The sequence below is a fragment of the Microcebus murinus genome, chromosome 6 (genome assembly GCF_040939455.1).
Source record: "Microcebus murinus isolate Inina chromosome 6, M.murinus_Inina_mat1.0, whole genome shotgun sequence".
Lineage (NCBI taxonomy): Eukaryota > Metazoa > Chordata > Mammalia > Primates > Cheirogaleidae > Microcebus > Microcebus murinus.
Window position 1 is genome coordinate 62301094 of NC_134109.1, and position 27666 is coordinate 62328759.

Genomic DNA, 27666 nt, shown 5'->3' on the forward strand with positions numbered 1-27666 from the left:
ATGTAATTAACTTTAATATCGTAATAAATGCTAAAGAAAGATGAGTAAACAGGAACCAAAAAATTCTGCCTAAAAAACAGGAGAAATTTTTGAGTTGTTCATAGACAACTGTTCCTTCAAGTTGAGGGTGACAAGGTGGGGCGAAGCCTACAGTGGGGATCCTAGGCAGAAGGGAGAGTACAAGCCAAGGCAGCAAAATATAACTGCGTGTGGCCTATTTGGCTGCAAACCACTGGGTGGGTGGTCAGGGCAGAAGATTGTTTGGTAAGGAAGGTTAGGGTCAGATGGTAAGATGCTAAATGCCATCCATGCATATGAGGCTTTCTTGGAAACCACTAATGGTTTTTAAAGTTGAGAAGATGGTATTGAAGAGGTAGTGTTACATAATCAGATCTATGTTTTAGAAATTTAGCTCTGATGACAATATGGAGAAAAATAACAAAGGAGAAAGAGAGGAAAATATACAGATAAGAGATTAACTGTGAATGAAACCTCACAGTAAATAACAGTACACATATACTGAGTGCTTATTATGAGCCAGACATTGGGATAAGCGCTTTAAATGTACTATCTTATTTACTCTTCACAAGAAGTTTATGAGATGTGTGTTTTATCATCCCCATTCTATAGTTCAGAAAACTGACAGTACTAGCAAAAGATAAACTTAGCTCTTACCAAAATGCTATTGTTTGAGACAAAATTTTAAAGTTTCATAGAAACTGTCTATCACCTTCTGAGTTTCCCCACAAAATAGATACAATTGACCTTTGAACAACACAGGTTTGAACTGCGTGGCTCTACTTATACACAGATTTTTTTTTCAACCAACTGGGGATCAAAAAATACAGTATTGGCCAGGAACAGTGGCTCATGCCTGCAATCCTAGCATTCTGGGGGGCTAAGGTGGGAGGATCACTTGAGCTCAGGAGTTCACGACCAGCCTGAGCAAAAGCAAGACCCTGTCTCAACCAAAAAAAAAAAAAAACCCCAGAAAAAATTAGCCAGGTGTGGTAGTGCATGCTTGTGGTCCCAGCTACTTGGGATGCTGAGGCAGGAAGATCAGTTGAGCCTGGGAGTTTGAGGTTGCAGTGAGCTATGATGGTGCCACTGCACTCTAACCCAGGCAACAGACTGAGAGTCTGTCTCAAAAAGAAAAAAGAAAAGAAAAAACAAAAAGAAAAACATGGTACTACTGGGCCAGTGGCATGTGCCCCTAATCCCAGCTCCTTGGGAGGTTGAGACAGGGAGGATTGCTTGAGGCCAGTAGTCCTACACCAGCCTGGGCAACACAGCAAGACCCTATCTCTTAAAAAATTTTAAAAAAGAAAATTAGCCTGGCATGGTGGAGAACACACCTGTAGTCCCAGCTATTTGGGAGGCTGAGGTAGGAAGATTGCTTGAGCCCAGTAGTTCAAGTCTACAGTAAACTATGATCGCACCACTGCACTCCATCCTGAGCAACAGAGTAAGACTCTGTCTCTAAAAAAAAGACAACAGAAAATACAGTATTCATGGGATGCAAAACCCACGCATGTGAAGGGCCAACTTTTTGTATATGCAGATTCCACAGGGCCAACTGCAGGACTTGAGTATGTACAGATTTGGTATACTGTCACAGGGAAGGGTTCTGGAATCAATCCCCCTGCATACTGATGGACAACTGTACCTAGTAAACATTATTACTTAACGGTACTGGTTGATTAAACAGGCTCTGAAAATATCCTTATTTATGTTCCTTTTAATTCTACCTTCTTATTGATGAGGAGCAGTAGCTCTCTTCTGTAATAAAAATGTGGAACACTACTATCAGAAGCTTAAAGATGACAATGTCTATATTATCCTATCAATTCCACCATAAGATTATCATTGTAGGAGATTATTACAACATTTGGATTTTAAATGAATAATAGCACTGATAGTCTACAATGGAACAGACAAGAAGGTGATAAAAGTTGTTTTTATTTTTGTTTTTAACAATTCAATTCTGCTTCTTTATTCTCAAAATATGATTTATTTATTTTTATTTTTTTAATTTCAGCATATTACAGGGATACAAATGTTTAAGTTTCATATATTGCCCTTGCCTCACCCAAGTCAGAGCTTCAAGCATGTCCATCCTCCAGACAGCGTGTACCGCACCCAGTAAAGAAGAACAAAAAAAAGACTAAAGTTGTCCACAACACATATAAATGAAGACAAATAGTGAAGGACATAAATTTATAACAAAGCACTTTCTAAGCATCTCACATATGCCCTTTTGCTGATGCAAAGTATCACAAAAAATATATCACACTGTATTTTGGTAATTTAGTACTATCTTCAGAAAACTAGAGGAAAATACAGCTTCATATCATACAGTTTATTTGTTTATTCACTGTATCTATATAACACACTTATTGCTTAGGCAGTTTTACTGCCATTTATGTTAAATATAATATATCCCTCGACTATAGGGCTTTCAACATAAACATAAACATGTAACTCAAGAAATGAGAAAAGGAAAACCACTTAAAGAAAGTGAAAATCTACATAAGGATATATTTCAACTCAGAAGAGGTAAAGCATTCTTACTTTGGAATCTCTTAGACTCCCCAAGACATACAGGAATAGAGCAAGGGGGTATTTGCAGTTTGTGTGATTTACTTCTTATTATCAATTTGTTCTCTATGGACTGTACAAATATCTTAGATATGTCTGCTATAGACTACATAAATGTAATAGACCTAAAATATAAAAAAAAACTATAACCAAACTCAATATTTAATAAGCTTTTATGACATGCTAGTAACTGGGCTGAATAAGGATTAGCATATAGTGGTAAGCAAAACAGACTTGATCCTTACTCCCTTGACGTTTGCCCTCTAATTGGAGAAATGGATTGAACAAATAATAGTGCAAAAATATACTTATCAAATGGAACAGTTTCTCTGGAAGCAAAGTACAGGTTATTATGAGAGTATAGAACAGAAAGGACTTGATCTACACTGTGAGTTAGAGAGGGCTTCTTTGAAATATTTGACCTAAAAGGTAAAGAATAGCCAGGCAAAAATAAGGAGAAAGGGAAGAAAAACCTTCAAGACAGCAGTAGAAAGCACATGTTTCCCTTCAAGGAATCTAAAGGCCAGCCTGAGGACTGTGAGGTGTATTGTGAGTGGCATGAGATGAAGCTGGAAAGGTAGGGTTTGTAGGCTATATTAAGGTGTCTGGGTTATATAATGAGTGCCAAGAGAAGCCATTAGAGACCACTACACCTGTAGTTGTAGTAGATTCATTACTCAGGACTATAGGGTTTTCAAACAACATGAAATAATAGAAAAAACCAAATGGACTCATTTTTTTGTGTGTTTATTTTCTTAATCCAGGGCTTTGTTCTCCAAAATCAATTGCAGGAGAAGTGATCATTTTTCGGGTGTCTACAATATGTCCAGTTCTCCTCCTGGGCATAAGATTAGGATTTTTCTTCTCTGCAATTAGGTGAGGACACATAACTTGCTTTGGGGTATGAAATGTGAACAGAAATGCCATGTGTCTTATCTAGGTCAAAGCTTTAAGTGCTAATTCCCTATTAACTTGCCTCTGTCCCAGTGACCAGCTAGCTTCCAGAGGGTAGGTGCTCTGTCAGTCTGGGTGCCAGTGTTGAACAATACATAGGAGTGTTGAAGCCAAACCACAATGGACATGTTGCATGAGAGAAATAAACTGGTTGTTTTAAGCCACTGAAATTTGAGAGCTGTTAACATACATAATAACCTAGACTATCTTGGCTGATACAGGGGGGCAGAAAGAAAATATCAGAATTTTTATTTTATAATTTCTTCTTAAATTTTAATTTTGTGTGTTTTATAATGACAATAACATTAATGCAGTAATATATATACCACATATACATATATATAACATAAATATAAATATATTGGGGTATATATCTTCAAGTATCATTTACTGATAAAAATGTATAATTAAAAGTTTGGAGGTCAAAAACCCTCTATGTGTTTGAAAGTTAGAGATTTTGACAATTAAGCTTAGCTCTATTACTAATAATATGTAACTTCTTCCAGTTTAAGGATAAGTGCCCTAATATTGCTTCCTGGGTCATCTTAAATAAACTAATTCCACTTAACTCTAGAATTCCCTTACGAACTACCCACACATACATCACTTTACTTGATAGTTTAAAAAAGTTGGTTGTAATGGAACAGAACAGAGGGCCCAGAACAGACCCATACATGAAGTTGCTGATTACGATAGAGATGACATAGAACTGCATGTTAACTGGACATCCATATGGAAAATAATGAATCTTAACCCCCTACCTCACCCCATACACAAAAATTAACTCCAGGTAGATTGCAGAGTTAAATGTGAAACGTAAAACAATAACACATACAGAAGAAAACAGGTAAATATACTTATAACCTTGGAGGTATGTAAAGATTTTTCTAGTAGGGCACAAAAAAGCACCAAACATAAATGAAAATTTTTTTTATTAAATTGGACCACTCAAAATTTAAAAATTAATCAAAAGATATGATTAAGAGAGTACAAAGGTAAGCTATAGAGTACGAGATGATATCTACAATACACATACATGACAAAGGATCCTTACCAGTAATATATAAAAACTCCTACAAATCAGCAAGAAAAAGTCAGATAATACAATTAAGAAATGGACAAGAGACTTAACAGGCATGCCATAAAAGAGGACACCTGAAGTATTTTTTGCTTAAAACTGGATTAGAAAAGATGGATGTCAGTATGACTAGAAAAAATACAAAAAAATAACAAATTCTGGTAAGCATGAAACAACTAAGATTCATTGTTTTAGCTGAGTATAAATGAGTACAACCATTTAAAAAATTATTTGGCAGTATCTACTTACACTGATACATGCCTATACTATGGTACAGCAATTCCACTCTCAGTTACATACCAACAGAAATATGAACATGACATTCACTAAAAGACATGTACAAAAATGTTCATAACAGCACTAATCATAATAGTCAAAAATGGAAAACTACTCAAACATCCATCAATAGTAAAATGGACAAATTGTGGTATATCTACACAAAGGAATGCTATACAGGAATGAGAATAAAAGAACTATAGCTACAATCAACTATATGAGTGAATCTTGCAAACATGTTAAGCACGATAAGCCAGATACACAAAAGTATATATTATTACATTCATAAAAATTTCATAAACAGGCAAAAACTAATCTATATTGTTATAATTTGGGTTCCATTTGGGGAGCAGTGACTGAAGGTGGCACAAGGGAGGAATTTGTAGGATGCTGGTAAAGTGTTCCCTCCCCTCCCTCTCCCTCTCCCCTCTTCTCCTCTCTCTCTCTCCTCCCCCCCATCCTCTGTCCAACATCTCCCCAACCACTGCTCCACAGCCCCTTGTAAGGACCTAGAATTCTACTCTCTATTTCAGTGGTTCAGATTTGTAACATTCCACATATGAATAACATCAAGAAATACTTGTTTTTCTGTACCTGGCTTATCTCATTTCATATAATATGCCCTCAGGATTATCCACGTTGTTGCAAATGACAGGATTTCCTTCTTTTTAAGACTAAATAGTACTCCATTGTGAATATATACCACATTTTCTTTATCCAGTCCTTGCTGATGGATACTTAGGTTGATTCCATATTTTGGCTACTATGAATAATGTTGCAACAAACACAGAAGTGCAGATATCTGTTAAACATACTGATTTCATTTCCCTTGGATATACACCCAGTAGAATTGCTGGATCATAGGGTAGTTGTAGTTTTAATTTTTTTTCTTTTTTGAGACTGGATCTTGCTCTGTCACCCAGGCTGTACTACAGCGATACAGCCATAGCTAGCTCATCATAACCTCAAATTCCTGGGCTCAAGTGATCCTCCTGCCTCAGCTTCCTGAGTAGCTAGGACTATAGATGCATGCCAACACACCAGAGTAATTTTTTTAATTTTTTTGTAGAGATAGTGTCTCACTATGTTGTCCAGGCTGGTCTTGAACTCCTGTGCTCAAGCAATCCTCCTGCCTTGGCTTTCCAAAGTGCTGGGATTACACATGTGAGCCACTGCACTGGCCTATTTTTAAGTTTCTGAGAAACATCCATATTATTTCCCATAATGGCTATACTAATTTATATATCTAGCAACAGTATACAAGGGTTCCCTTTTCTCTGTATCCTCTTCAAGACTTATCTTTTGCCTTTTTGATAATAGGTATTCTTACAGGGATGAGGTGATATCTCATTGTAGTTTTAATTTGCATTTCTCTGATGATTAGTTGAGCATTTTTTTAAATATACTTGTTGACCATCTGCATGCCTTTATTGGTTGATCCATATATAATTTTTATATGGATTTCATGTTGAAAATAACAATATTTTAAATATACTGCATTAAGTATATTATGAAAATTAACTTCACCTGTTTGGCTTTTTTACTTTTTAAAATATGGCTATTAAAACTTTAAAATTACATTTGTGGCTCATATTATGTTTCCAATGAACAGTATTACTCCAGACATTTAAAGTCTGACTATAGAATTTATTTTGATAGTTTTTCTACTCAATGTTTTAAGTTCCTAATGTACAAAATATTTTATCAGGTTCTGCAATTTATTATAATAAAAAAACTGAACAGAAATGAAACATTTACTTTCAAGAATATGCAGGACAGATAAACTATCAAAGTTTCTTTGCTTTTAGTTGAAATTATATCATCCGAGTGTGATAATACTCTTGTATGGTTATCTTATTCTGTACTGAAGTTCATACAACAGGTATATAGATAACTGTGTGTGTCTCTATGTGTGTGTATATAGTAATATATATATACATGTTATTTATATATTCTACCTTTGATTAATTAAGAGAAAAGAAATTAGCTACTAATTAACATATATAGACTGTGTGGCAAACAACTCTTTTAAAACATAGGGTTAGCCAGGGAAAAATTTAAAAGAAAGCCTTGAGTATCAAAAAGCTTAGAAACCACTGCTCTAAGTTCATCTAAGAGCAGTCATCCATAATCAATGAGGTTTTGAATAGAGATAACTAATGTAATAAGGAAGAACATTAGAATATCCATATAAAATTTTGCTCATAAAAATTCCTCTCTTAAATAGGAAAGAATTCATGTTCATATGACTCCCCTTCCCAAAAATAAGCCTTACATCTTATGAATACTTTATGTATCATTAAGCTGTTTTCATTTATTGAAGAGCTACTATATGTATCTTTTGATAGCAGAAACATTAGAAAACAGATGCCTTTCTATAGCTTAATTTACATACCAATATTGAGGTGCATCTGTAACCATGCCCATTTTTTAATGCCTCATAAAAGTATAAGGTCCTTTTTCTTTTTACCTCAGCCAGTTTTACTGAAAGAAAGCAAATACTACATACCTAACATCAGCCACCACAAACATTTTACATGTTATTCTTATATTATTCCAATCCATCATTGGCTCAAAATGGTACTACCTTTATTAACTTTTAAAAAATTGACACTTTTGAAATATCAACATTGCTCTGAATATTGGATTTTTGTGTCTGAATCTATTGAATTAAGCAGGCTCAAAGGGCTTCAATTTTAATTTCTTCTTGGCATTTTAAACCCGGATTCAGGTAAGTAACAAGCAAGATTTTCAGGCTACTATATAATCCAATTTCTCAAGGTTACAATTAGGTTAAATGCTTGCTGGTTGGAGCCTGTAACAAGGATTAAATGCTACGATTTAAGAAAAAGTGAGGAGGAAAGACTCATTGTTAAATAGAGAATAAATAATAACTGAAATAGGTTAGATTCATAAATGCTTTTTAATTCTCCATTAGCCTTGAACCAGTCTTTGGTATATTCCTTGAAGCATGCGCACAGATATTATAATTTTTAAAAATGTGATAGGTGTTCTTGTTTTCTCTTTCAGAACAAGTAGTCTGACACAGAAACAACAGGGAAACAACAATGAATGGGGAGGCCTGTGTCCATGCTCCTCCAGGGACCATCTAAATAGCTAGGGGTCCATGAGGTTACAACTCAACTTCTCTAAGCCTTGAATTCTTAATCTGGAAAATTAGGATTTATAATGATCTAAAGTCTACTACTATAACAACATTCAGAGCTACCCTTTACAGTATCATGTGCTAAGGCTATGCTAATATACTAAGGTTATAGTAATATACTATATTATATATTGCATATATAGCCATACTTAACTGCCTTAATGATCATTAAAACAACTATTATCATACCTATTTCATGAAAGGGAACACTGAAGCTAAATTATTTGCTCAAGGTCACAAGTTAGTAAATGGCAAAGCAAATTCAAACTAGCTGGGTGATTGGTTTGTACGTGGAAATCACCAAGCAAGATGACAAATAAATGGACTAGCAGCCATCCCCAACCTTTTTGGCACCAGAGACCAGTTTCGTGGAGGACAATTTAGGAGCTCAGGAGCTAAGGAGCTCAGGCAGTGATGCAAGTGATGAGGAGCAGCTGGGCTCTAAATACAGGTGACAATAGTACCAGGACTAGGCCATGGCGCAGGGGTTGGAGACCACAAGACTAGAGGATTTTGTGCTTGGACGTAGGTGGCCTGAAATAATGATGAGTCAACATACTTTAGTAAAACAATACAGGATAGTAATTAAGGGCACAGTTATAGGGAAAGCCTGACTTGAACCATCCTTATACTCAGCCCTGCAGTCAAGCATTGGACTTCATCCCCTTCTCCAAGTTCCTGGGCATGGAACTCCCCTTTTCCTTATCACCCTCATTGTACCTCTCCTGACTATCAACAGAACCTAAGGCTCCTTAATTCCTCAATTTTCAATCCACCAGGTTCCTCTGGCTTTACTTGCCTACTGAACAATCAGAACCCCAATGACAAGCTAATTTGATGAAGGCTCCTCTTGTACCCTAGAATCTTACACCCTGTGATATTTCATGGTGTCAACAGTACTAAACCTCAACTTGGATCATCTACAGAAATTGCAGTTAAGAATGTCGGCTCTGGAAAGCAGACTGCTTGAGATCAGAGCCCAGATGGATAACCTTATGTGAGTTATTTAACTTCTCAGTACCAGAGTTTCCTCATCTGCAAAATGAGGGAAATGATATTCTCTACCTCACAAGGTTGTTGTGAGAATTAGATGAGTTTAATTTATGTAAATCACATAGAATAGCATTCTAGTTTAAAGCACACATGGACTTCTGAGAGATCTTAGAGACATAAATGAGTACACATCTTTAGTCTCTGAGATGTAATTATTGCTTGATACAGGATGCTATCTAGTCTTATAAAGGTTATCATTTGAAGAAAACTCATTTTTCTAAAAATAGGAAAATTACCCAATTGTGAAGGAAGCCACATGTGATATGTCATGTGAAACTTAGTTACTATGTTCCTAAAAAGAATTCAAACACTACCTTGCAAAAGTCCAAAGCCAATAATGAAACATTCTGTAAATACATCAGAGGTAATAAACTCCTAGAGAATAAAATAAGACCACTTGATTATCACAGAGGAAAACAACTATGCTGAAAGATGAAAAGAAGAGGTGTGTTACGTGCCTCCATTTTCACATAAGATTATTTATTTCTAAATTGGTTTTTAAAGGCAATATAGTTGCCTTAAAACCAGGCTAGAGTAATAAATTCAATAGAACAAACTAGATGCTGAAAAAGTTCTAGGACTGACATCATGAACACATGAGTTCTGAAGGCATTCAGGGTGAAGATGCAGAACTCTTGATCCAAATGGATAGCCTATTGCCATAAATGGTTACTCTGCCAGAAAAATTATAAACCACAATTCTGATTCTCATTGCCAAGAAGAGGTTCCACATAACAACTTGCAGGGTTTCTGGTAATGAAAATGAGAAAGAATGGAAAATGCAAAGAATACATAGACAAGAATCATCCACTTCAGGTTCTAAGATCAACTACTTTTTCTTAGAAGGCAATTTGATCATTAACCTTTACAAATAAATGTTAAAAAGTTTCAAACCACAGCAGGATTTTTTATTTGTTTTTAACAGAAAAAGTAAACCACAATAAAAGTAAATTTCTGTCTCTCTTTTACAAAAGATATTTGCGAGGCTAAAATAGTTATACAATTTTCAGAATCATTTATTATATTAGAAAACAAGTAAGCTCAGTGATTAGCATTAGACTTTAATCTATATATTTATACTCAGGTCAACTGTGGCATAGACTTCGAACTGTTCACTAAAATCTATGGTCTCATCTTCCTTGGAACACAACTAACCTACATTTTTTGAGCTCCTTGAGAAATGTGACATGTGGTCACGTGACTGAATTTTAGCTAATGGACTGTGAGTAGAAGTATGTGTACCAAATCCAAGCCTTGCCATAAAAATCTCTCATGTACATACACATGTCTCTGTACTATCTTTCTCTTCTGGCTGGCTAGAATGAAGATGGCCCCAAGGGTAATCTTAGAAGTCACATTTGAAAATGACAGAGGCTCCAAATGACTGCATGAAAGAAGGTCACTCTGCCCACTAGTACTGTTACATGAATAAGAAATAAGTTTCTATTGTATTTATATCATTATACATTTTGGGGTCTATCAGTGACATCAATTAGCCTAAATTAAAAAACACAAGTTTTAAATAACACAGAATTTTAGACTCTAAATAACTTTAGCAACTCTACAAGAGAATGTAAATGGCTCAACTAAGATTTGCAAGGAATAAGGAAATCTCAAAGACAGCACAGTATTTATCTTAATTTTTAAAAATTTATTATTAAGATTCTTATTAGCAAATAAAGGGACTAGTCAAAATACCTAAGGGACTAGTCAAAATACCTAGGCCAAACACATAAATTATAAGTTTATCTGTTTCATAACATTCTAAAAAGCAATTACAATGAGCAACATTAATTGTATGGCATTATACCAACACCGATTGTTTAGATTGTGCCAAAAACTGTATTAAGCCATTTATGTGCATTATCTCATTTATTTCTCAACTCAACCTCCCGAGGGAAATAGCACTACAATCTCCATATTATGAATGAGAAAATTGAGGGAAAGAATAAATAACTCAGATTATATAGTTACAAAATGACAGAGCTGGGATTAGAACTCTAAGATACAGACGTCTGCGCTCATGCTTTTTCACTACTATGTAAAAATGCCCTCTGCAAGTAGTATTCTATCACCTAAAAAATTACAATAAATATTGGAAAGTAACACAATCTATAACCACAAAAGAGTATTAAAGAATATAGCTCTCTAAGTGGTAAAAAAAGAAAAAAATCTGTGTATAAGAGGCTACAAACATACAGATGAATAAGAAGGCTGGTTCTTTGCAATGTGAATAGTACTTAAAAAAAAAAAAATCCAGCATCAAATTGTTTTCCCTACCAGTCTCTTCCTTGACAAACACTATTAAATCAAACCCTCACACAGAATAAGGGCAGAGATTTGTGACTGAGGACTTAACTTCTTATTTCCAGTTGGTTGTCAATCTAAGCAAAACACCAGTTCCTAGTAGATTTACTAATGGCAGCATAACTCTCAAAATTCCTTTGATTTCTGCCCTTTTTGTTCTAATCCCCCCACCCTATGCAATCAGTTGCCAAGCTTACCAATTCTTCCTTCAAAATGTCAATTACATTTATTCCTCTTTCCATTTTCATTGTGATTATTCTAAATCAGCATTTTACTGCCTATCATCTACACCAGTGTTTTTCCAACTTTTTAAACTGTCTTACTGGTGAGAGAAATATTTTACATCTTGATCCAATACAAATACACACATACGTGTATTTATAACTGAGACCAAATCTTTAAGAAATGAGACTTTCTCTTCTTAAGAGCAATTTACCCTGATATCATTTAAAAACTTTATTGATTTCATGACCCCATTGGTGGGTCACAATCTACAGTGTTAATAACCTTGATCATTGCAAATGCTTCCTTACTGCCTCCATGCTTTCCTGGCTCCTGTCCTTTCTATTCATCTCCACCAGATTAAAACTTTTTTTTTTTTAAGATAGGGTCTTGCTCTGTCACTGGGACTAGAGTGCAGTGGCATTATCATAGTTCACAGCAACCTCAGCAGTTGCATGCCACCATGCCTGGCTAATGTTTCTATTTTTTGTAGATATGGGGACCAGTCTCCAACTCCTTGCCTCAAGCGATCCTCCCACCTCAGCCTCCCAAAGTACTAGGATTATAGGTGTGAGCTGCCTTTTTTTTTTTAAACCTTCAAAGTGGAAGAATGAGCCACCTTTTTAAAGCTCTATCCTAATTATGTTTACTTACTATCCAACATTCTTTATGAATTCCTCTTATAATCTTAAGAAGAAAGTAGAAATTCCTTAGCCTAGTCTTTAATGCTCTATCAAACCTGGCCCTAGCACAGATACACCAATACATATTACTCCAATTATCGACAAACTCAACAATCCTGAAAACAACTTGTACATTCCTCATTCTTTTCAGATTGAATTCTGCCCCTCCCCAGATATGCCTATGAAAATCCTACTCTGCTCATTCATTCAGTATATATTTAGTGAGCAGCTACATGTTCTAGGCACAGAGGTAGGCAGGTGGTCCCTGTATTCACAGAGTTTATAGCATGGTACCATAAATGTGAAAGTACTGACAAATGTGAAATGGTTACAAAAGGGGAAATAGAGTAAAATTAGATCATAAAATTTAACCCTTTGCACTCGGATGTTGAGTGTGGATATGTTGAGTGGATGACGAGAAAAAAGCAAGTGAGTGCAAAGGGTTAAAGAGCTCACCTGGTTAAAAGGGGTAGGGCAACTCTCCCAGACAAAGAGCTATTTGTTTAATCTAAGTACCAAAGTATAAAAAGGAGTTAACAGGTAAAAAATGAAAGTAAAATGTTCTCAGAGAAACAGCATGCCAAGGACCTGAGGATAAAAATCACATATGTAAACTTCAAAGAAGTGGAAGATGACCAGTTTGGCTATAGCAAGAGAACATAGGCAGAGCCGCCCATGAGCTAGGATTGAAGGGAATAGAAGATGTGGATGGCATTATATCCCAGGTCAAAGTATCTATCATGCCTGCTATGTGCCAGGTAACTAAGGATGTTTAAGGTATGTTTTCTTGACATCCAGGAACTTAACATTCTTCTATGAAGGAAGACAGGTAGACCTGTACTGGGGTAAAAGTCAAACGGATATATGTTCAAGTAGTTCAGAGAAAGTATTATTAACTTTTTCTGGCTGATTGAGAAAATGTTTCTAGAGAAAATAATGCCTGAGCAAAAATTTTTAAAATGAATACAAGTTCCCTAAAATGACAATGGCTTATGAGGCAAAGGATCAGCATGTGCAAAGTTACAGGGACATGAAAAAAAAAATCATAGCTTTTCCAGTAGCCTAGAAAACAAAGCATTTTCATGCTCCTCAAAGTTTAGGGCCCCTGCACCATAAGTGTTAGTCCAAGGATGCTGAAAGTACTTGAATAAAGAGGCTTCATCCTCCTTTCCCCCAAGCCCCCTGCCCAAATCACCAATGGAAGCTTATTACAGTACCATGCTCAATACCAGTAAATATATATTTGTGGAATAAATAAATTAATCACTGTGTTGAATTAAAATTAACTAAGTAATCCCTTATGTGTAGAAGGAGTAAGAAAGCAATATACTTTAACAAACTTTTCAGGAGCTGGGAAGGAGATTATCAAAGGAAGACTGAAATCCCTGTGACTCCAAAAGTTCAAACGGTGGGAGAAAGGCTCCAAATCCAGGTACCTGCGACTCCCTTGTATAACAAGGTAACAAAAGTGGGTGAGAATGACACAATACATAAAAAAATGTATAACTGAAAATTTTTATCATTTTTAAATAGATTAAATATATAATGTACCCACAATTACTGAGATAATCAAGGATTTGGCATAGTTGGTATCATTTCAGGCAGAGAACAGAGAATTTCATAGCTCATTTCTTCTCCCCTCCTTTCCCTATCTAAACCTTGAGTTTTAACATTACTAAACTCTGTCCATACCAATGAATTCCAATGACATTATTGTTTCCATGGTAACTAATGCACTTCAAATGGGGGAAAAACAGAGAGCAAGACTAAAAACCAGAGGGGAAAATGGAAGAAAGTGGTATAAACAAAGCATAACATCTTTGTATTTATGGAATACTTTCTAATCTCAAACACTTTATCATCACTTAGACTCTGAGTCTCTAAAGAGCTAGGGGGATCTCAGAGGTCATGGAATCCACTTTCTACTCACAACCAAGACCCCCTTTATAATGTAGCTATATCACAGTTGCCCAGCTGTTCACAGAGCTCATTACTGGAAAAGTTCTCACTCATTCACTTGCTAACATTACTGAACACTTATCTTGTTTTACAAGTTTAAGAGATGATTGAGACATTCTATCTTTTTTTTTTTTATTTTTTATTTTTTTTTTTTGGGGGGAGTGCTACCAGCATGTATTTTTTTAATTTTATAGTTTAGAGGAAAATAATTAAAATAGCAAGGTGAAAACAAGGGCTACAGTAAAGATATAGGAAGATGTCCGAAAAGCCAGAGGAAGGAACTATTAATTTTGACTTGGAGAGATTATACAGTTTCAATGACTTTCATGTCCACTCCAAGTCCTGCCCAACCCATGACCACATCCTGGACCTTGTCATGACCCAGAACTGCTCCAACTCCACAAACTTAAATTCTAACATGAACTATCTGATCCCAAACAGTCCTTTCACTCTCTAACTAATCCCTGAAGTAATCCTATCAGCCTATGAGTCATTAGAATCCAAACTAACAAAATCCAGGCTGGACCTGCCTCATAGCCATAGTTAACTCAAATGACAGTATCAGCTGAAATGGTCTGTTAGTATACAAAATGATAACCTACTGGGGGTGGGGAGGGTTAAAAACAGGTCTGGCTTCTGCTCTCTTTAAAACTTTTTCCCCAAGCAATTCATAATGTTTATGAGTGAGCTAGACATATGCTTCCACCCTCATCTTACAGAATGAGAAGTTAAGCATTCACTTATATGCAGATTAAATGGCTATTATCCTTACCGTAAAGTGGTCTTAACAGACTACTGACCCTCTATTTCTGCCAAAAAGATTTATAGATAACTTGTTAACTCAGTGTCATAATTTTGGGTGTGTAACCTAACATTTTGCTGATTTATATTTTAAAATACCATATTAGTAACCTTACTGAGTTACCTGAGCAGGGATTATTTATATCTAGTTTACCTTGTAGAGTATTATAGGAAGTCATATTGCTCAAATCAGGTGCTTTAGAGAGACAGTTTTCTGTCTGAAGAGGCATTTGGTTACCCTTGCTTTAAAATTTTTCCAAGCTAGAAGTCATATCATAGAACACTGGCCCTAAACTACTTGCTGATTACAATTTTACCCCTACTAGTGAAAATACCCTTAGATCAACTGGAAGGTAGGCAGATAGCCACCTTCCTTATCATGTTCCTCAATTTTCATAAGCCCTGGGTTGGAACATCTCAACCTAATTCAGAGCTTCATGGTTTGTCAATGCACACAGCTCTAAACTAACTGGCAAGGGAGAAGAGGTACTTGTCAAGGAGGATCACCTCAACTCCACTACTGTACTGTTTGATACTTTTCAGAAGCTCCCCTGAGAAATAAACATTTATGAAAGCTTCACTGAGTCCATTCGTGCTACTATATTACTGGATCTTATCCTGTGTCATGGTCTCACTGAAGAATCTGATAAAAGTTATAAATTCTTTCTATACTCAAACAAATACACTTGAACATACAATTTGGGCAATTTGGGGCAGGGGGAGGTGGGAGATAGAAAATCATGAGAACCCCTGAAGCTAATCCATGAGCTGAAGTTCAAAAAGCTCTGTTATATAAATTCTAAAATCTATCTGTGAATTAAGCAAGGCCACTAGAGCAGCAGTCCCCAGCCTTTTTGGCACCGGGGACCGTTTTCATGGAAGACAATTTTTCCATGGATTTGGGGGCAGGGGTGGTACGGGGAGTTGCTGTAAGCACAAAGCTTTGGTCACTTGCCTGCTATGAGCTTTGCTCACCTCCTGCTGTGCAGCCTGGTTCCTAACAGATCATGGACAGGGGTCTATGGGGGTGGGGGCTGGGGGTGGAGGAATTGGGGACCACAAAGATGGAAGCATCCTACTGGTTGTACACCAAAATGTTTGTTCTAAACTGTCCTCTGCCACAATTCCACCTGCTTTTTTGAGACATACTAGAAGAACCCTCGATTTCCTGTAAAGAAGGTGGTGAGAGTATTCATTTATATGTACAGTTTCTTCTTTCCAAGAAGTCAGAGATGATATGCCTCTCTAGTCTCAGCTCCATTTCTCCTGAGCATCCAGCACTTTTTAACCTTTTGGAAATGGACAGTTTTATAAAGGTAACGTTTCTCTTCCCTTGGCTGTTAGAAAATTTATGCTACACCTCTAGCATGTGTTAAAGTTCCTTAATGGTATGCAATTTGTTTACTAACTTCACTTCTGACTCCATCTGATTTTAATTCTTTGTCTATTTTTAACTTGTTTTATTTCACCTATTATAAAGATTATCCTGAAATACCTTCTAGAAGAAGGTGGGCTATAAATAAGTTGAATTGTAGGAAGCAGAGGTAAAAGAAGTAATCTTTTCTTCACCTGTTTCCCTATATGTGAAGCTGTAAATACTTACAGGCACATGGACTTTTCGAAACATCTCAGCACCCTTGTGTGCATCCATCAGTGCAATATCCTGGGGTGTGGAGACAATCACAGCACCTATCAGAAGATAAACAAAATGATGCTATCTTTTAATTCTATATGGAGAGGTTACTTCCAACATTATCTTGCTTATCGTGCTCAAATAGTCTACCACATTAACTATTTAGGTAATTCATATAAATGTTACATAAATGAATGGGAAGGACAAGGAAATGTCTACTTTGCTTTTGCCTACCTTGGACTCCTCACTTCTAAAATCACAACTGACTGATCAGTGATTCAAGATCATAACTATATCACTGGAACCTTCTTCCATTCAGACAAGTTGCTAGAGAGATGCACAATGTAGGCCTTAATTTTAAGAAGTTAATAGTTAGTCTACTTGAGAGATTGAAAAATCAAATATTACAACACGATGTGCTAATAAGCACGTAACAGAGGTATGTATAGGAAAAACAGGAAGGAAAAAGCTAACTAATTCAATCTGGGAGAGAAGACGGTGAAGTATGATGGATGGGGTGTGAAAGCAAGAGGTAAGGAGAGCAAAGTGGGAAAGTTTTCAGAAAGGTGATTCCTAAGCCAAGTCCTAAGAGTTTATATTCTAAAAAACTCACATTGTGGAAAACTGTTTGGTTTGTTTAGCCTGAACTGGGGCAGCACTGAAATGGATGGAGATAGAGACTTTTCTGGGATGTCCATTATTAACCTACAGAAACCAGATGGTACTAGGATATAGTATTTTGAGAGAAAGTACAATACAATTTTCCTTTAAGTGGAAACAACAAAGTCCTGGTTAAGATTAGCAGAGTCTGTGAATTTCTCAAATTGTGTGGTTTCCTCTAAATGATAACCTAAAAAGTAATTAACATAAACATATTATAGATCATATGGCTATCACCTTATAACTAAATACATAATGCTGTAACATTGCAGAGCTGCAAATTAAGATAAGGATGCTATATCAGAGTCAGTTGCCAGGAGCAAGCCACAATATACTGGGTTGAAATGAACTGTTTAGCAAGATTGGTGGCCTTCAGACATGATTTAACCCTTGTCTAGCGTGGCCCTAGGTTCTTTTTATAATTTTATGTCTTATTGTCACAAAGATTTTATTCTGTCAGTCTCATAATCTCTATTTTAAAATTAATGCTGGTCTGGAGTTGTGTCTAAGCCCCAAAGGGAAGGAGGTCTAATGATACATGTCTGACCTCCCATCCCATCAAAGCAATCTCAGTTACAGCTAATGAAAACAAAGCCAGGATTAACAATAAATAAATAATTACACCAAGTGAAGGTCAAATGATACTATAGAGTATTGTCCAAAGGGATATTTTGAAAAAGTCAAAATAGAGAAAAGTGGTGGAAAAACAAAGTTATTGCAAAGCACATGGCAGTACAGGTATGTCAAATTCAAAAGAACCTGTGCAACAGAAGTTAGCTATAAATTCATCTTGCAATCAGCATTTTCATTTGAGCAAAAACTTCACCTTTCACATTAATGTAATTTGAATTTTATTGATTTTATAAGCTTTTATTGTATTTATTTGTTTAGTTTTTCATTATTTAACATGAGCTATAAGCTTCAGGAATTTGTGTTTACCTAGCTAAGTACCTTATAATAAAAATAAATTGGTATGGGGTATGAGGGTAGGAGATTATTTTTCCTTTAGAAGTATCTGTTCATTACTCAAGTTTGAGATACACTAGCTTTAGAATTCAAAGAGATCAGGATTCAAATTTTGATTCCATAGGTGATTAACTATGTGACTAGATAGTAACTAAACCATAGTTTCTTCATTTACAACATGGTATAGAAATACCTAGGTCTCAGGGCTGAAATAATTAAATAAACTACTGTACACATATGCTTGATATGCTGCCTGACATTCAATAAATGATAGCTTCTATTAATAATTTAATTATTATATTTATTATTATTGTTAATAAAATGCCTTAGGAGTTGCTGGGAAGGTCATTTTCCTATATGCCATAAGGCAGCTCATCCTACTTTTTGAGCTATTCCATGGATTGCTACATCCTTCTATTTTGATTTACTCTGCCCAAAAAACCAAAAACTAGTTCTCTTTCCTGTCTTTTAAAGACTTATGGATATCATACCTCAACAAAAATTATACTCTACATATCTGATATATTTCCATAATTTGCCACCTTCTGGATTTTGTTATCAATCCGTTTCACTGTTTTTTCATATTCAGTCATTTGGAAGGGATCTAATTCTAGCTCTGGCTCCATCCAGCTGTGTGACTAACCTTGGGCAAATAACTCAGAATCACTCTGGGTCTCAGTTTCCTTAGCTGTAAAACTAGTGCATGTACTAGACAGTCTCTAAGGATTCATCTATCTCTATTATGATTTAGCATTCCCTCTTAACTATGAATAGCTTCCAAAACCACTTCTGCTCAATGTGACTGCTCCAGTAATCTTACTTAAATGAATGTGAAATGCTACCTCCTCCAAGAAGTATTGTTCCTCCATCTCAGAGCCACTCTCTTCGTATATTATTATAAGCACAGAACCTCGTTCTATTTCCTCCAAATCTCCTTAACTACATGTATACTAGTATTTAGGGGGTTGTCTATTACATTGGCTTTGAAAAGTATTCTTAGCTTTCATATGATATAAATATGTTATTGGCTTAAATACTTTTTGTCTACTATTTGTATCACCATTACACAATATAGCTTCAAGGGTGGTTATGATTTTTTTCATCTTTTTATCAAAATTAATAACACAATACCTTGTACAAAACAGGCACTTAACAAAAGATCAATAATTTAAATAATTTTCCTATATTTTCAGAATCATCTATTCTAGATTACCACAACATGAATTTTTAGTTGGCAACTCCTTGAACTAGGAGTTAAGAACTCTGGATTCTAGTTTTGTTGACTGTTAAATACAAGATACAACCTTGAATAACTCACTAAATCTCAATACACTTCAAGCAACTCCTCAGTAAAATGAACCTATTAATATTTCCATTGGCCCTATTTAACTTGAAAAGCTGTCAGATGTTTTTTTCAAAATGTATAAGTTTTATAAAAATGTTCAGGGACATTATTTTGATTGCTATAAAATCAATCCTAGAGAGAAGGATTAAAGTGATTTCATTCTCTGTAATTAATACTAATGCAGTATCACAAATAAGCATTCATGTCATCTGAGCTTCTTTGTAGTCTAAATAGTACCATTCAAACAAATTAATAACAACTTCTGACAAGGACAAGGATGATCTTTTCCATGTGCCATCAAATGCTCACAAAACATGTAAACATTCCATTGGAACTACCAGCCACATTTATAGAAGATATTTTGGTTAACATTATTGTTATTATTTTGCTGAAATATATGTTCTTAATTAATAACTAAGTCCTTAATCACAATGCAATCAGCCTTTAAGATACTGTGCTGAAAAAAATTTTCAAGCCCTTCTTAAAGAATGTGAAAACATAACTAGTTCATGAATAAATCATTACCATTCAAAATTTAGTATATTATATAGTAAACCATTTCAGATAGCCCAACAATGACCTTTAGAATTCATGATAAGGAAATAAAACACAACAAAACCTCTAGTAAAATTAAATTTAATCCTTACACAATCAATGCATCATAGTCCAGATTTTTAAATTTTAAAGGCACTATGTCAACTTTTTCTTGTTAATGTATCTCTTAGCTTAAGATATGGTCCTCAAAGCTTGATACTACATTTTATCTTTAAGGTTCCTGGGTTTCTACCCATTAATTTTTATTTTTCTCATGGCTCATGAAACATAAACCAGTATAAACTAGCCTAGAATTTTCTACCTTTATACTATTGCTAATGATGTCATTTCAGTTTTGTAAGTTTGTTAGAAAACGTGTGCTCCCTCTACTGACCATAAGGAAATGTCAGCAAAGAGAAAGTTTAGTTTGCAATAAATAGGGGGTAAAATGCTATCTCAAGAATCCCATCAAGAATTCTTTAACTATTTTCTAGGGTAAATGTCTAAGTCCAAACAATTAAATAACAGTGTTGAAATGTTATTTCCTAACTTGTAATCTTTTTAAAAGGTTTTTTATTAGCTGAGATTTACCATAGAAGGCTGTCTGGCAGATTCTGGCACATATATAAATATCTTACAAAAATAACTATTTAGAACATTGTCTTAATTGTTAATTCTCTTGAGTATTAAGAGGGAAATCTATTTACAACTGCATATCTGGATTTGGGTCAGAGTTCAGAGTAGTTAAACATTTAAAACTGATTATTCCAGATGTTAGACTGATCATAATTATACCAGTGTAGAACTATTCAACTATGCATTCTAGTCTTGAGGGCATAGATTGTATCTAATTCTCATGCTTGAATGAGAACTTCAACGTTAGAACCTAATAAACATGTACAAGAAAGCCTGCTCAGAATTATACTTGGAGAAATAATTCTATACCCTCACAATTCTTGAGCATACCAATGTAAAGACAACTAAGACTTAAAGCATATTAACTGCTCTTCTTAACGTTCACAGTGCTTTAATATTTAGTGCTGCTGATTTTCCTTGATTTATTTAGAGATAAACATGTATTAATAGCAAAAGAAAATTATTATTCAACTTCTGATGGTTTAACATAAACAATGCCAAATATATTTATAATTTTTTATTAACTGTAAAGTAGATTTGTTTGGGTATTTTTTAGCTCTCCTCTATCATCCCAAACTTCCTGAATTATAAATATAATTTGCTGTAAGATTGAGCATGCCTACCAATATTAGTATTAGCTTAAGTAAAACATGATTTAAAAGGTAAATTCACCTAAAATGTATTCACAGACTATATTTCAACAAGAAATACAAATAACTCTTGGATGAGACACTGTTTTGGACCCGATGCTCCCTTTCAAAAGATAATTTATTACAGTCACAAAGAAGATATACTTTATCAATTTAAAGATCAATCACTATCCATTTTGTACAGCAAGAACAAATTTTTCTATAGGAAATTATGTCAACTGCTACCAAAAAGAATTACCAAACACAGTAATTAGTGGAAACCATGGGATTTCAAAGTTTCTGGTAAAAGAGAGCATGTGTACTTTGGAACTTTAAGAATTCAAATTTATCAAAGGAATCTGGATATATATTTGCTGATTAGGGACAAAGATTGGCTCTTCAATATAATGGAGTCAACAGGTAAATAGGCTTCTAGTAACTTTTTCTTAATGATGCTTACAAAGAATTAACCAGAACTATCCAAACTGCATTCACCAAAAAATAACTAGGGATAAGCAAGATTTCCACAGATTTTAAGATCTTGTGATGTAACCAGATAGCTGTCATGTACATATATTCACATTCTCTCTGTCTCTTTCCCTGCTCCCACACCCCCAACTCCCACTCTCATTGTCAACATCCCTTCCCCCTTCTGATGTCTCCAGTAAAGTAAAAATAACATTCTCACTTCTTTCTAGTCTTGAATCCATGTTTATGATGATCAGCAAATACCTTGGGGAGCCTACTTGTTGTACCCAAATGTCTCTACAACTCAGAAAGTGCCTTTGCTCTTCTGTGAGCGTCTGTTCCTGTTGAACTCTAAGATTTAATGTTTTGCATTTCAAATTCTGTTAGATGCACATACAGCTCAGCTTGCCCAAGACTGCAGTGAGCCACTACCCAAAGGCTATTTGTTTAATAATGGAACACGTTCTTTTATATACACATTCTTTCCCTAAAAGAAACTCCAGAGAGGAGAACTGCAACTGTCTAATTACCCTAACTTTATTTAACCAGGTTCACTTCAAGAAATAGAGGAACAGAGACTAAGACTTTATATGGAAAGCTTTGATCCATTTCCAAATACTGGCATACTTAAGATGGGAAGACATTTTTCGGACCTGTACTTCAGATCTTGATCAAATCTCTAACATCTGTGACCAAATGCAAAAACTTTTTAGCTTGCATGACATGTACTTTTTCTATCTATAAATGTTTAATGAATTTTAAAGTAGTTTTAAATATGAACCTGACTACTACCTACTGGTCACTATACTGTTCACTGAACTTTAAGACCTCAAAGATGGGTTGGCTTAGACAAGTGATTCTGAAAGCTGACTAAATAAGAATCACCTGGGGAAGCTTTTAAAGTCCTAGGACTTTTCATGTCATAGTTCAGAAGTTATTAATTCTCAGGCTATTTTGGGGGCCTATTAATTGATAAACTATAACTTCTACCTATACATTCAGCCAAATTCAAGTCCTAAAGAATTTTCTTCTTAAATTTATACTGAAAATGTTGTTGCTTATTAGCTAATGATATTAAATGTTGTTGCTTATTAGTTAATGATATTATATTTAATTTTATAAATTTGATTCCCAATCTAAACAGGACTGAAGTTTCAGACCGAAATACCAGGAATGCCCTAAAAGATAAAACCCTGGAATACAATCTTTAACAGTTGGTTAGAATTTGTGTAACAATAAAATAAATTTAATTTTAAAAGAATTTTTATAATTTGAAGTAATTCTCTCTACATCATGCAATTCTTGCCAAGCATCCATTAATTATAACTCTGCCCAACATTAGCATGGAGAGACAGTGTACCTGGAAGAAGTCCAAAATTGACTTTCTCCTTTAATGTTCCATTCTGGAAATTGAAAACATAAATGAAATATCCCTGAATAACAGGACAATCGATGACCTAAGCCTTCCACCTTTAATGTGTAAGAACATTTCTAACTTTACAGTTTGAAGTCATTATAAATTGTAAAACAGTAGGGGAAACAAAGCACTAAAATCCAAATTGCCAAATATTTTTCTTTGATTTTTCAATGGTTTTCCACAAGATTAGTATTATATGCCTCTAAAGAATTACCCCTGTAAATTTGAAAACAATTAAGAAGGGAGAAAATAGCTAATTTGAAAAAATAAAATAAAACATATTATTTAGTTTACTAAAGTAAAATAACTTATGTTCCTTTTGATTTGAAAAAGTAAATACCAGACAATCAAGGAAACTATTTCAAGTAATGATCTATTGTCATTCCTTTATTTAGCAATTGCAACAATAAGTTTCTGATCCTCCAGTCTCAAAAGATCTTAACATTACAAAAACTACTGGCCAAATTGGCAAAGAGTACTACCATAAAAGAGATAATTGATTAAGACAAGTAAATTGTCAATGGAGGGGAAAATGCCAGAGTGGGCATGTATAGTTTTTTCTCAAGAATTTTTGATGAGTGAGTAGGAGTTCAGTTACTGTGGCAATAGACCCAACACCTTTCACAAACAATAAACACCTTTCATGTTAAACAATGACTGAAAAGTGGTTTAATTTAAAATTCCTACCCCATCTCATTTAAATGAATCAGGGGCAGAAAGGTGTCTGGCTTTCCTTCTATCTATAGGGTTTAGACAGGAAGGGTCCTAGACAGGAAGAAAAGACATCATCTCATTATCAATTGTCTTAGTCCATTTTCTGTTGCTATAATAGAATACATGAGATTAGGTCATTTATAAAGAAAAGAAATTTATTGGCTCATTGTTCTGGAGGCTGGGATGTCCAAGGGCATAGCAGCTGCTTCCGACAAGAGATTTCATATTGCATCACAACATGGTACAGAAAAGCAGAAGGGCAAGCAAGCATGTGTGAAAAAGATCTCAAGAGCAAGCCAAGCTCACTTTTACAACATCCCACTCTTAAGAGAACTCTCTCCCTCCCAAAAGAACTAATTCAGTCCCTTGAGAACTAACTCACTCATGGGATAAGGCCATTAATCCACTCATGAGGGCAGAGTCCTCATCACCCAATCACCTCTTAGAGGCCCCACTTCCTGATAATGTTACATTAAGTTTTCAACACACGAACTTTTGGGGGACATATTCAAACCACAGCAATAATACAACAACAGACTGTTAGTGTAGCTTTTCTTGAGCCCATGAATATTTAGCATATTAATTAGCTGACTACTCTGCCATACATACTAGCTTCTCCCTTTCCAGGAAAAGAGAAGTAAAAAAGGACCCACACTAGGACTGTCTAGCTCTTTCCTATGCCACTTCTGCCATTCCCTGGAAGAGAAAAAAGAGAACATAGAAGAGACCATGATGGCGCCCCTCTCAGCTGCTGAGTCTTTGTCCCTTCTATTGGAAGGAACAATTTCCAAAAGTTTCATTCCTGTATCAATCTTTACATAATAAAGTAAAAGGGAATTTTTTTCCCTAACTCTATCCTATCAAAATAAACTCTTCCATACATTATTCCTCACTACAAAGAATATACTTGCATCACTGCTTATCTGCAGCATAAATATTCTGTTCATATACTTAATGACAGTACAATTTTGCCATGTGATAGTATGGATTTTCACTAATTTGACTGCACTACCGGTGTCTATATTCTCTTGCTTTGTATTTCATCTATTTCAAGCCACAAATCCATAATTATAATGATGACCATGAAGAGGAGATACTGTGTTATTTCACTTGCTGCACTCTCTTTCTATTCCCCTCAAGCTCTGCTCAGATCAATTCGCCACCCCTCTCTATCCTTATCAGTCCCCTGGCAGCTGACCTCTATAGACTGCATCACCTTAGTTTCCTAGCCATCTGGCTCCCAATAGGGATCTGCCATTAGGAGGAACCAGCAGTAAATGAGACAGTGGGAGGGGAAAGGAGCAGGAGTATTGTTACCTACCTCACCCTTTCACTTTGCAGTATTTCTGGCAGTGGTCATGGCTTCCATCAGACAGCCCCTTTCCGTGGCTCCAGCAGTCTCCAGTTTCCTCTAACACCATTTGCTCCCATGCCCCTTCAGGTGGGGGGTAATAACTTCTACTGTCACTAGTTCCTGGATACTTCAACATCTCTAGTGGTTCCCTTAATGCTGCCCACACCTCTGTAACTAATTCCTTAATTAAACACTGTTTGTTTATTCTTTTTAAGATGTGTCTTCTGTTTCCTGCTCGGACCCTGAATAATATAGCAGCTTAACATACATAACATAACTAAAATTCTCTGTCTCTTGGAAAAAGAAAATATGCTTCACATATTTTCTGTGAAGCATAAACTCTTCATTTAATTCCAAGAGTTAAAATCAATTTAAGACAATCTTCAGACAGTCATAGAGAGCTCTTGAGTTGACAGAAAGGAAGAAAGAAAAATATTTTAGGTAACATCTATTAGAATTCAAATACTAGTACACATATTTTCAAATCTTTCATTATAATGCTGTTCAAAGAAATAGTAATCCTCTATTACGGAAAGGCAGTTAAGTGCACAATAATTCCTAAAAGTGCATCAGTAAACATTTAAAAACAAAAAGTCAACTCTGGAATCTACTCAATTCCGTATACAGCAGCAACTAATTTAGAAGAAGCAAAACCAGCAAACTCAATCATTAACAACAACAAAAAGGAGTAAGAAAAATAATAAAACAAAACCAGCCCTGACAACTCTGCCTTCCATTAGGAAAGTTCAACATGACAAGAGCAAATCCAAAGACTATAACTGGTTATTTCACATCCTTTATCCTGTCTTCCCTCTTCCCAGCAATTACTACAACTGTGAGGTATGGTTCTACTCCATCCTTGTAGTATGCAATATAATAATTTGGTAGTCCATACAAACTCAAGTTTAAATCACTAAACACTAATACTGCTGTCAACACATTTATCACTGTTGTTGCTATATAACACTTTCAACACAAATTAAGAGGGTAATTTTTTTCTTCAAAGTTTCTTCTTATACAGGCATCTCGTTTTATTGCACTTTGCTTTACTGTACTTCACAGATATTGCGATTTCTACAAATTGAAGGTTTGTAGCAACCCTGCATTGAACAAGTGTATTGGAGCCATTTTCCCAACAGCATGTGCTCACTTCATGTTTCTGTGTCATATTTTGGTAATTCTTGCAATATTTCAATCTTTTTCATTATGATAACATCTGATATGGTGATCAGTGATCTTTGCTGTTACTATTATAATTGTGGAGTACCACAGACTTCATCCATGTAAGATACTAAACAATCAATATACATTGTGTATGTTTTGACTGTTCAACCGACCAGCTATTCCCCCATATCTAACTCTTTCTTTCTCTCTCTCTCTCTCTCTCTCTCTCTCTCTCTCCCCCCCCCCCTCTTTCTCTCTCTGCAAGCCTCCTGATTCTCTGAGACACAACAGTATTAAAATTAGGCCAATTAATAACCTTACAATGGCCTCTAAGTGTTCAAGTGAAAGAGCTACACATCTCTCACTTTAAATCAAAAGCCAGAAATAATTAAATTTAGTGTGGAAGGCATGTCAAAAGCTGAGATAAACTGAAAGCTATGCCTCTTGGGCCAAATAGTTATTAGCCAAGTTGTAAATGCAAAGGAAAAGTTCTTGAAGGAAAATACAAGTACTGCTCCAGCGAACACACGAACAATAGGAAAACAAAACAACTCTATTGCTGGTAGGGAGAAAGTTGTAGTGGTCTAGACAGAAGATCAAACCAATCAACATTCCCTTAACCCAAAGCCTAATCTAGAGCAAAGCCCAAACTCTCTTCAAGTCTATGAAATCTGAGACCTGAGGAAGCTGCAGAAAAAAAGAAACTGAACGCTAACAGATTGGTTCATGAGGTTTTAGGGAAAGAAGCTGTCTCCATAACATGCAAGATGAAGTAGCAAGTGCTGATGCAGAAGCTCCAGTAAGTTATCCAGAAAATCTAACTATAATCATTGATAAAGGTACACTAAGCAACAGATTTTCAATGTAGATAAAAATAGCCTTCTATTGAAAGAATGTGCCATTTAGGACTTTCACAGCTATACAGGAGAAATATATGCCTGGCTTCAAAGCTTCAAAGGATAGGCTCACTCCCTTATTAGGGGCTAATGTAGCTGGTGACAGTAAGTTGAAGTCAATGCTCAATGACCATCCAAAAACCCTATGGTTCT

General features: G+C 35.3%; 1 protein-coding gene across 2 annotated transcripts in view; it reads right to left on the minus strand.

Moving 5' to 3' along the window:
• Positions 1-27666, minus strand: part of NUBPL (NUBP iron-sulfur cluster assembly factor, mitochondrial) — a 217485-nt gene that overhangs the window by 18991 nt on the left and 170828 nt on the right. For both annotated transcript variants that reach the window (XM_012773436.2, XM_076004115.1), the window contains exon 8: positions 16701-16786. In XM_012773436.2, coding sequence (XP_012628890.2) covers positions 16701-16786 — 86 coding nt within the window. The remainder of the gene's footprint in view (positions 1-16700; positions 16787-27666) is intronic.